The sequence below is a fragment of the Salvelinus sp. IW2-2015 genome, linkage group LG1, assembly GCF_002910315.2.
Source record: "Salvelinus sp. IW2-2015 linkage group LG1, ASM291031v2, whole genome shotgun sequence".
NCBI classification, from domain to species: domain Eukaryota; kingdom Metazoa; phylum Chordata; class Actinopteri; order Salmoniformes; family Salmonidae; genus Salvelinus; species Salvelinus sp. IW2-2015.
The window spans coordinates 23,911,431-23,923,372 of record NC_036838.1 but is presented as its reverse complement, the minus strand read 5'-3'; the positions used below and the strand labels follow the sequence as shown (position 1 = coordinate 23,923,372).

Genomic DNA, 11,942 nt, shown 5'->3' with positions numbered 1-11,942 from the left:
AACTCCCCTTACCCAATCATATGAGTTGCGTTGTCAGTTTCCTCCTTTTCTGCATCTGGGTTTCTGGGTTCTTGAAGAAGGGGGGGTGGGGGGGGCTGTGGGGGAGGGGCCTAGATTTTAGAGGCTGATGTCATCACTGAGCATGCTCCCTCTTGCAGCTGTGACATCACCGCAGCGCAGCATTCCATTCTTCAGACACTGGAACAACACAGACCCCCTGACCCAGCTCCCCCTCTAGCAGCTCCCCTTCTCTCTCAAGCCACTTCTCTCCGTTTAACCTCTCTTACTCCGTTCTCTCATTTCTCTCTCACATCATCTCTTACACAGTTCTGCACTGGGCCTGTGCCTGTGCCTTTCTCCTTTTCACCCTTCCATTATCAAGCCCCCTATCTTTTCTGAATCTTTCAACGTTCAGCCCCCCCCCTTCTCTTGCACAAGCTTCTCTGGCTGGAATGAGGGTGCAGGCTCCACAAGGTTACGCTCCACTCAACGGCAAAACATTTGCTGATAGAGCTGATAAAGTCCGACTCGGGAGAGGAGGCTAATACAAGAACAGAGTTGATTTCTAACTCAGATCTCTCTCTTTCTCTCTGTCTGTACCGTTTCATTTTTGCTTTGATTCGTTGCACTGTAATGTGTTAATTTACTGCTGCTATTAGTCCCGACACTGATTGAGAAGGGGGTTTGAATCTAACTTTAGTGAGAAGTAGACTTGTACTTCCTTTAGCCCTCAGCATTAAGTATTGGGGAAAAGGTAATACGTTCTTGTTGATTTACAGCACTGCATTAGAGACCAATAGTTAGTCAAGGCTAAATGAGAGCAAGAGTGAGTGATAGAACTGAGCGGGGGATGGGAAGAGAAAAATGAGGGGAAAGAAAAAAAAAGAGAAGGGAGACTCAATGAGGGAGGTAGGGAAAATAAAACTGACAGAACAATGAGGGAAAGCGGAGAAAGAGAGAGTGTGGAGAGGATAGCTACAGAAAGAGGGCAGCTGGAAAAGGCAGGTACAGTCACATCCTGTTGGATTTCAAAAGATAAAGAGGGAGGAAAAAGAGGGGGGCCAGCATGTACTATGTGATACTGTACGTGCTGTGCGCATTACCAACGTGTTTGTGTGTGCGCGCGCGTGAGTATGCATGAGTGTTGAGCGGGAGCGTTTGTGCAGGACTACGCGTAGCCTGTGCGCCAGACTGCTTGTCTGAATGTGTCATGCTTTTTACTGCACTTTGTTGGTGATTAACTGTTCACCTTTTACGGTTGGGAAAGTGTTGTTGTCATTCAGCGGGAAAGGAAGGAGGAGGAGGGGGAGAGAGAGGGAGGGAGGTGCAGGAGGAAAAGGAGTGGCTTTCTGTAGATAGCTGTCCTTTCTGCCAGAGCTCGCCCTCTCAGTGGCGGCTTAGGAGTGACAATAGAGGAGCAGACCGGGAGTGCCGACACACAGAGAGGGAAAGACAGAATACAGAGCTGACGCCCACATTTTTCACTCAGGTACGTAACTGCACAGTAGAATATCAGATTTGATACGGAGAGGAATGAGGTTTTAGTTTTTCACTGTTACACTTAGGCCATTATTAGGAGTCTCATTTCAAAGTAGTTAGGCCGCAGAGAGGATGTGAGGCTTTGTGCTAGTGTGCGTGCGTGCGTGTGTGTGTGTACTCATGTGAGTGTGTATTTTTGACTGTTCAGGTATGTTTTTCATGCATGAGTTCAGCACACTGTATGTATGAATATTTTAGAAATGTTTGTGTACATGTACTATACTGCATGAGGGAGTGAAGCAAGTATGTGGTGTTTAAATGTATAGGTTATGTCAGCTGGTGTAAAAATGTATTTTGGCACAGTTGACAGAGCGTGTACACCACCACACCTTTATGAAATGGAAGTTCAAGAGGTGACAATGCGAAGCTATTTCTTTCTGGTGGGCTAAACATTCTGTGCCATGACACAGATCAGGCATACGTACTGTATGTTCATGTATGAGTGTATGGGTGAGTGTTGAAACGGTGGGGATGACTAGGCATTCAAAAGACACCTCCCACAGGAATTTAGCACCATCGGGCCTCAGTGTGTTCAATAACCTGGACTGTATGCCTAGCTTGTCCCTCACACGTGCTAGTTACAGTGGGACGTTATATCAGCTTATCTTGATATAGCAATCAAGTAAGTCCTGTGTTGTTTAGTGTGTTTCATGTCGTACCTGACGGACTGTTGTGCATTGCATTCTGTGTGTTCCAGCATCATGGCGTCGGCTGCGCCGCAGAAGAGGATGGTATCCTCCGTCTTCATCACGCTGACGACCCCTTACAGAGCCACCGTCACTCAGCACCAACACGCGCGCACACACAGCGCCACCGCCAATGACATGCCACATGCAGCCACGCGGGTTAGCCCAGAGGACAGCAGCACCCGTAAGCCCAGTGTCGGTGACACGCAGCATGGTTCCATACGTAGGCAAGAGAGGACTCCGTCTGAGTCCAAGGGCAGTGCACAGAACGGGGACCAGAGTTCCACACCTTCCCTGGCCAGACCCTCAAAACCCAGACCTCCACCCAGCCCAGTGACCCCTAACCTCACCCTGGGTCCGGAAGACACGCAGCAGCAGACAGAGACCGCAGCATACAAGGGTCCTGAGGGTAATGAGGAGCAGCCAGTACATTCATTACAAAAGCTGTCATTTTGCTGTGAAGAAATCTAGATATTACCATTTACATCTGACAGGATTGTTATGAATGATAACAAAGTACATTTTTAAATAACACGTTGACCGGCAGGGTTGTGATGTTGAATGCAGTGTTATTATTGCCACACTGGAACCTCTTTTCCTCACAGAGCTCCCTCCTCCACCTCCCCTTCCTCCTGTGTCTGTGGATGCTCAACTGACGGAGGATCTTGCACCTCTCCTGCCTCCTCCACCCGTACAGGAGACCCCAACTGCTCCCATCCTCCGACCTGTGTATCCAGACAGACCAACAGTGTCTGAACAACCGGTAAGATTGACCCTAGTATTCTACATCCCATGCCATGTTATTGCTAGCCCTGGCACGATGACCGTAGAAGTTGGTAAGGCTGTACAAACCGATGTGGGACCAGGCTATATTATTGCCGTTCAACGCCCTCCATGTTTAGATTTCTTCTGACAATACTATAGAACAGGTCCACATATATTTCTCACGAGACCTCATCTCTTGACCATTCTGTTGAAATGTTCAATAATGTCTTAGCAGGCCATGATACTGAGAGGTGCCATTCGCTGTGTGCAGAGACTCTGTAGTGTGCATGAAATCCGTTGAGGAGACAACAAGGATACATCTGTAGTACAGATTAGTGGGGGGAAACACAGCTGTCTTTTGGATACAGTGGATGACACAGTACAAAAACACATTAGCACCCGCTTCTAAAGCACTTCTACGTTTTCTTTCGTCAAAAAAAATTCAGAAACAGGACTGTTGATCCCTCTCAGGGAAACTTTACCCTCCCTGTCACCCCATTATTCTGTTCTCTGTTCTCCAACTCTCAATCGAAACAATAACAGCACAAACCAGTAAAGATGCCTGAATGGAGAGAGCAGGACTATTGGGTACATGGAGTGTTGTTCCCCTTTCTCTGGGGCACTGGGGAGTTTATGTATTTTTGCTAAGATCACCCTGTGTGTGAGACCTTTCTCCGTTACCATGAACTGTAGCCCTCTCGATCCAGAAAGTTTGGACAAAAAAAACCTACAAAATGCTCAAATGTTGAGACAGAGAAAACAGAGTGAAAATAGTTTATTGACTTTACTTTAAAATGGCACTGTTGAGGAAGGCTGAAGAATAGCGTGTCTGTGTGCCAAACAAAATGATTAGTCACGCAAGTGAAGAATCTTTGACTTAATCCCCTTTTTTTTTACCCACAGAGCTTTGCAGTGAATAGACAGCCAGAGCAAAGAACACCATCTAGTGGGGGGGAACAGAAGGAACCATCCCAGGAGCAGCTAGAGATGATAGAGAGCAAGGGTAAGGTGAAACTGTGTCTGTGACCTTATAGAAATGTCATCCGGGTATGTCACTTTTCACAATTCACAGTTAAGATATCAGGGCTCGAATTACCCCCATAACAAATCAAGGACACCACATAACAATTGAAATATCAAATAATCCTCCCCCCACACACACACACAATTGTCAGAGATTTTGACATTAGGCACCCTCAAGACTCAATGTGTAATTTTACCCTGCGTGATATGTGAATGTGTGCTTTGTAGAGGTGTGTGGATTCTGTGGGTAGCCTGTGAAGTTTTACATGCGTTTTCCGGCACTTTTCACATTTGACACTTGACTTGATATGTGTGCTTGCTTCGTAGAGGTGTGTGGCTTCTGTCGTAAGCCTGTGGCTCTGAGTGAAACTGCCATAGAGGCTCTGAACAGGACATACCACGCCAGTTGCTTCCAGTGCAGACAGTGCCATATCCCTCTGGCCGGTAAACTGTACTACAATAAGGCAGGAATACCACTCTGTGAGGACTGTTACCAGGTATAAACAACCTCCTGGGGAGGAACAGTACATGTAGTAGAGATTGACTTAAGATGATGATGATAAACTACTCTCTTTCCTACAGGCCAGTTTGGAACTTTGCTGGGCATGTGGGGAAGTTATCAAAGACCATGTTATCCGTGCACTGGAAAGAGCTTACCACCCACCTTGCTTTATCTGTGCAACGTGCAGCCAACCAATTGGAGAGCAGAGATTCGCTCAGGGAGAGGTTGGGGAAGTGTATTGCCTCCAGGATTACTACAGGTAAACAAACGCATTACTACACAAATCTCCATCTTCTGTTCCCGACACACTCACGTATCCTGATTACCTGATGATGAGAGCTACTAAATGGGCTTAATGTTGTAATTGAAAATAATTCATCATGAATACATAATAATGAAATACTGTCCTCTATCTGATTTGTTTGTTGAAGGAAATACGCTCCCCAGTGTAGTGCCTGCCAGCAGCTGATCATTCCAAGAGAGGATGGCACGGACAGCTACACCGTGGAGTGCCTGGGACGCTCCTTCCACGAGGACTGCTATCGCTGTGAGGTACAGTACACGAACAAGAGAAAGGCTCTTTATATGTTAGTGTTATATGTGTTTGCTATATTTGCATGCCGATCTCAATCAGCTGAATAATTACTGGGGATTGGGTTCTTCACAATCAGTTCAAACAGCAAGAATAGAATAACGTTAGAATAGAATATCTTAATTTTTCCCAGAGGAAACTTTGGCTGTGGCATCTGCATCTCACAACCTTTTCCCTTTTATACACCCTGTGTTCAGGTCTGCAGTACCCAACTCTCCCCAGAGCCAAACGACCATGGCTGCCATCCACTGGATGAGAGGGTGCTGTGTAAGTCTTGTCACCTGACCATGGTTCAGTCTGCCCAGCTCTAATACTGAACTCAGAATCAGGGCCCGTATTCAGGGTTGGGGAGTAACTGATTACATGTAGTCAAATACATGTATCTGATTACAAAAAAACTTAACCTTTAACAAGTTATGTTACCAGCAATGTAATCCCATTACATGTAATGTAATCACATTACAGAGGCTTTTGAAAATGTACTTCTTGGATTACTTTTTTTACATTTAGGAACAATGTTTGCGAAATGATGACACCTTTTTGTTTTCTCAATGACATTTAATTCAGCATTGGAAAAAGGTGTACATTTTAGTGTGCTCCGCCTGAGCGAGTCTGAACACAAGTCAGAGACCACTATGATGACACACCAAATGTTTGATGGATCCTTTTTGTCTTCTTTAATGCCTCTTAAGGGGAAAGTAATCCAAAAGTAATATGATTACATTACTGAGTTTGGGTAATCCAAAAGTTATGTTGCTGATTGCAATTTTGGACAGGTAACTAACTAGTAACTGTAACCAAACGAATTACATTTAGAAAGTACCAAACCCTGCCCGTATTCATAAAGCGTCTCAGAAAAGCAGCGACGATCTAGGATCAGAGACCCTTTATGAATACGGGCCCAGGAACCAGGATGGGACGCTCCAACTGTGCAATGGAGCATATGGAGAGGGAGGCTGAAAGTCAACAGAGTAGGTCCTGATTGGATTGTAAAGGAGAAATATCGATGAAACTGGGAGAGAAGACGAGCCTTCCTAGTTCTGCATCATGGGAATAAGTCGTTGGACTTCGAATGTAACAAACTTTCTTCATCACACAGCATTTAGAAATGATTTGCAATTATTGTTTACGTAGCAAGACATCTTTATCAATTGCCTCCTATACTTCTTTCAAAATTGATACCTTTGCACTCTTTTTTTTAACCCACACTAGTAAATGCACCAAAGATATTTATTCAACATACATTTTCAAGTATTTTGTCGTATGCGTTCTTTGAATATTATGTAGTGCTCAGTGCTGTATGTTCATTCTCAATATATCCTTTCATATGAGAAAATAAACTAATATATTATATAGTATTGTGCTTCGTTTTTTGTGTTTTTTGTTGCTTCCCTTGCCCTCTCCACATTGTCAATCTTTTTTGAGACAAGCATGTTCCATGTATGGCTTGCATGCATAATTTACTCAAGGAACACAGTGAACATTAACAAAGTAAAGAAACATATTAGTTATAGGATATATACAAGGAAAATGACCTATGCAAGAGGAATTAAACCAGAGGCTGTACAGTTCTAAGAAAATAAACCATGATGGGGGTGGACATGGTGTTATGCAATTTCCGAGCACAGTCGACGTGCCATTAAAACCTTCACAAATTAGTTTGGCCTACAAAGATGCTGTGGTCAATGACTTGCGTAATCGACACCCTTTAGAACAGAATATTCAACAAAGCCATGATACAAATAGGCTCTTTGATTTAGGAAGAATTACGTGTATTCTGTCAAAGCACGTACATAATACATGCAGGTAAAGTGTGCCATGCCTTGTCAGCACAGGGTTGCCTTGGAATAAGCCATTTTGGGAGAATCACAGATCACCTCAGGCAACATACTAACCGAATGGTTTCTCAATTCATTAAAACCTCAGAGGCTGCATAGATGTGTTTGATAATGCGAAGTGTATAAGAGGTCATACAATAAGTTTTGTAGTGATTCCTATGTTGATGGTGTAAATAATATTTGTTGGTCTGTGGTGTGTAATGAGGAACAACCAGACTGCAATTGACACATTTATGAAATTGCTTATTCCAGTTACTAATAAGCATGCATCCATAAAAAAAGAACTAAAAATTGTTTAATCACTGTGGATTGATGAGGAATTGAAAAATGTTATGGATGAGGCAAAAGGAATGGCAAATAGGTCTGGCTGCACAACCAATTGGCAACCGTACTGCAAATTGAGAAATCATGTGACTAAACTGAATAAAAAGAAGAATAAATTATACTATGAAACAAATAAATGATATAAAGAATGATAACAAGCTTTGGAGCTCTTTAAATACAATTTTGGGCAAAAATGCAAACTCAGCTCCATCATTCATTGAATCAGGTGGCTCATTCATCACAAAACCCACTGATATTGCCAATTACTTTAATTATGTTTTCATTGGCAAGATTAACAAATTTAGGCATGACATGCCAGCAACGAACTCTGACACTACACTTCCAAATAAAACTGATAAAATTATAAAAGACAAGCGTTGTAATTTTGAATTCCGTAAAGTGAGTGTGGAAAAGGTGAAAAAAGTATTGTTGTCTGTCAACAATAACAAGCCACTGGGGTCTGACAACTTGGATGGAAAATTACTGATAATAATAGCGGACAATATTGCCACTCCTATTTGCCATATATTCAATCTAAGCCTAATAGAAAGTGTATGCCCTCAGGCCTGGAGGAAAGCAAAAGTCATTCCGTTACCCAAGTATAGTAAAGCCCCCTTTACTGTCTCAAATAGCGGACCAATTAGCCTGTTACCAACCCTTACTAAACTTTTGGAAAAAATTGTGTTCAACCAGATACAATACTATTTTACTGTAAACAAATTGACAACAGACTTTCAGCACGCCTAAAGGGAACGACATTCAACAAGCACGGCACTTACACAAATGACTGATGATTGACTGAAAATATTCTGGGAGCTGTTTTGCTAAGACTTCAATGTGGCTTTTGACATTATCGGTCATAGTTTGCTGCTGGAAAAACGTGTGTTCCACTGGCTAAAGCCAGTGTGTCTATGAATGCGGATGACTCAACAATACACATCAGCTACCACAGCGAGTGAAATCACCGAAACACTTAACAAAGAGCTGCAGTTAGTTTCAGAAAGGGTGGCAAGGAATAAGTTAGTCCTAAATATTTCAGAAACTAAAAGCATTGTATTTGGGACAAATCATTCACTAAACCCTAAACCTCAACTAAACCTTGTAATTAATAATGTGGAAATTGAGCAAGATGATGCAACTAAACTGCTCGGGGTAACCCTGGGTTGTAAAACCATCATGGTCAAAACATATTGATACAACAGTAGCTAAGTCTGTCCATAATAAAGCGCTGCTCTGCCTTCTTAACAACACTATCAACAAGGCAGGTCCTACAGGCCCTAGTTTTGTCGTACCTGGACTACTGTTCAGTCGTGTGGTCAGGTGCTTCCAGACAAACTAAACACCTTCTTTGCCCGCTTTGAGGAAAATAGAGTGCCACTGTCGCAGCCCACTAACAAGGGCTGTGCAATTGGGTCCTGTACTTTCTGACGGGCCACCCCTGGTGGTGAAGGTAGGAAACAACATCTCCACTTCACTGACCCTCAACACTGGGGCCCCACAAGAGTGCATGCTCAGCCCCCTCCTGTACTCCCTGTTCACCCATGAATGCATGGCCATGCACGCCTCCAACTCAATCATCAAGTTTGCAAACGACACAACAGTAGTGGGCTTGATTACCAAATAAGACGAGACAGCCTACAGGGAGGAGGTGAGTACACTCGGAGTGTGGTGTCAGGAAAACATCTCACTCAACGTCAACAAAATCATGGAGATGATCATGGACTTCAAGAAACAGCAGAGGGAGCACCCCCCTATTCACATCGAAGGGACAGTAGTGGAGAAGGTGGAAAGTTTTAAGTTCCTCGGCATACACATCACAGACAAACTGAAATGGTCCACCCGCACAGAGAGTGTGGTGAAGAAGGCGCAACAGCGCCTCTTCAACCTCAGGAGGCTGAAGAAATTTGGCGTGTCACCTAAAACTCGGACAAACTTTTACAGATGCAAAATCGAGAGCATCCTGTCGGACTGTATCACCGCCAGGTACGGCAACTGCACAGCTTTCAACTGCAAGGCTCTCCAGAGGGTGGTGCGGTCTGCACAACGCATCACCGGGGGCAAACTACCTGCCCTCCAAGACACCTACAGCACCGATGTCACAGGAAGGCCAGAAAGATCATCAAGGACATCAACCACTGCCTGTTCACCCCCGCTACCATCCAGAAGGCGAGGTCAGTACAGGTGCATCAAAGCTGGGACCGAGAGACTGAAAAACAGCTTCTATCTCAAGGCCATCAGACTGCTAAACAGCAATCACTAACTCAGAGAGGCTGCTGCCTACATAGAGACTCATATCAATGACCACTGTAATAAATGGATCACTAGTCACTTTAAACAATGCCACTTTAATAATGTTAGCATATCTTACATTACTCATCTCATTACCATCTATTGCATCTTGCCTATGCCGCTCGGCCATCGCTCATCCATATATTTATATGTACATATTATTTTCCATCCCTTTAGATTTGTGTGTATTAGGTAGTTGTTGGGGAATTGTTAGATTACTTGTTAGATATTACTGCACTGTCGGAACTAGAAGCACAAGCATTTCGCTACACTCACCTTAACATTTGCTAACCATGTGTATGTGGCTAATAAAATTTGATTTGATTTGAGGGACCTCAGAAAATTACAATTGGCTCAGAACAGGGCAGCATGGCTGGCCCTTAAATGTACAAGGAGAGCTAACATTAATAATATGCATGTAAATCTCTCATGGCTCAAAGTGGAGGAGAGATTGACTTCATCACTCCTTGTTTTTGTAAGAAGTGTTGACATGCTGAATGCACAGAGGTGTCTGTCTAAACTACTAGCACACAGCTCGGAGACCCATGCATGCCCCACAAAACATGCCACCAGAGGTTTCTTCACAATCCCCAAGTCAAGAACAGAATCTGGGCGGTGCACAGTACTACATAGAACAGACACACACCCTGCATTGTAAAATTGTTGTATGGTGGTTTTATACATTTTGTATTGTAGATATGTAGTGGTGTAATAATGTTATATGAAGTACTGTTTTATAGTTTGTTTTATGTGTGATGTAAGTTCCTTAATGTGTTTGGACCCCAGGAAGAGTTGCTGCTGCCTTTTAAGGACCCCTAAAAAATACAAAATACAAAGCCATAGGACTGCTACGACTTTTGACTAGACAGTATACAGTTTATGTCAAAATTGACCAGAATTGACTTTTCATGGGAGGTTAGGATAATTTACGCAGCAGATTAGGAGAATAAAAGTACCAGGTTATGATAATTAGGTTAAGGTTAGGAAACGGGTTAGGGTTATCTTAAATGCAACAAAAAAAACTATTTAAGAAATCAAGTTGACATAAACCGTATACCCTCTAGCCTTGAGTAGCTGTCGCATGATCTCGGGAGCGCGCAAGTCATGAGAAACGAAGCCGTCGTCACAGGGAAGCGCGCAGCTCGCACCCTATCTCTGGAGAATACACACACATTCGGATGGATTGGGACGGAGCTAGGCCAAGATCATTTTTACACGGAATCACTCGTCGTTCATTTTGTAAGGCGGATTTCCCGACCAGCGGGGATTAAAACGTGCTAGAGCATATGTATGAAGGGGGAAAGTAACGTACAGTATGGTTCGGGAAACCAGACACCTTTGGGTGGGAAATTTACCCGAACATGTTCGAGAGGAGAAAATTGTCGAACATTTTAAACGGTAAGTTAATGTTACGCAAGAGGGTTATGGAGAGGTAGCGCGCGTTATGTCCAATAGCTAGCCAGCTGAGTTAGCTAACGTTAGCCATCATCTACATTCAACACCAAACGGCCTCTGTTGTTTGGAAGATTTTGCTTTGCCCTTGGTTAAAAATATCAACACACAACAGCGTGGCGCTTGCATAAAAAAAGTCACAATTTGATGGATTCCAGCAAGCTGAAATGCCACTGAACGCTAGTTAGCTACCATTTTGTCGTCGCTCACTTGATGGGTAACTACAGTCTACAATCATGCCTGACTAGTTAAGCATGAAAGAAAGCTAACATGCTAGCTAGGTATTTAGCTAACTAATGTTGTTATTAAAATGTGTTAAGACACTTCGTCTACTAGTTATGCATTTACATCGTTAGTTGGATTACTTAATTATGAATAGGTTATCAAACTGTTGCGTTAAATGCATCGTTTATCTACGTTCTTCTGAAGCTAGCTTCGTTTTAGATAGCTAGCATAATTCGCTATCGAAATATGTGGTGTTTGATTGCCTGGCGGCGAGTTGATCAACTTGCCAGTAAGGTGAAATATGAAAGCCCTCGCTTAACATATGGGCTAAGTGTTAATATTGCTCGTTTAATGCATAATTCAACACGTCTTCCCTACAAGCTGTTCATATCGTCCGCAAATTGTCTACCATCAATCACACTGGATCCCCCAACGTCTGAAAACTAAAAGTTGCAGGGAGATACGTTATTGCGATTATAATAAAGGTAATTTGAACATTATACATCGTGATCCGCGACTTTACGCCTAGGTTCTTCGAACTAGCTTTCAGTCAGTGTTTGACTTGGGATTAAATAAGTGTGGGGGCTGTCTTTTTCCAAGTTGGTCCATTCGACTTTTCAACGATATTCACAAATTACAATATGCTATAGAGTACTCTGATTATTCACTTAAGGGGTTATACACATTTCCCAAGACATTTAACATGT

The 11,942-nt window shown here is 43.2% G+C and overlaps 1 protein-coding gene and 1 pseudogene across 3 annotated transcripts; both read left to right on the top strand.

Annotated features, from left to right (window-relative positions):
* Positions 1-924: 924 nt before the first annotated feature.
* On the top strand, positions 925-6,014 carry fblim1 (filamin binding LIM protein 1). 3 transcript variants are annotated; one of them, XM_023986427.2, is made up of 8 exons: positions 925-1,001; positions 2,237-2,634; positions 2,831-2,988; positions 3,894-3,993; positions 4,341-4,510; positions 4,596-4,774; positions 4,947-5,067; positions 5,305-6,014. In XM_023986427.2, the coding sequence occupies exons 2-8, from the start codon at positions 2,241-2,243 to the stop codon at positions 5,416-5,418; spliced, it is 1,236 nt and encodes a 411-aa protein (XP_023842195.1). In that variant the 5' UTR covers positions 925-1,001; positions 2,237-2,240; the 3' UTR covers positions 5,419-6,014. The 3 variants fall into 3 exon arrangements, with proteins under 3 accessions (XP_023842195.1, XP_023842204.1, XP_023842185.1); XM_023986436.2 differs by having other exon boundaries at positions 983-1,005; XM_023986417.2 differs by lacking the exon at positions 925-1,001 and adding an exon at positions 1,130-1,489.
* Positions 6,015-10,688: 4,674 nt separating this feature from the next.
* The window catches only part of LOC111962319 (msx2-interacting protein-like), a 33,221-nt pseudogene continuing 31,967 nt past the window's right edge, over positions 10,689-11,942 (top strand).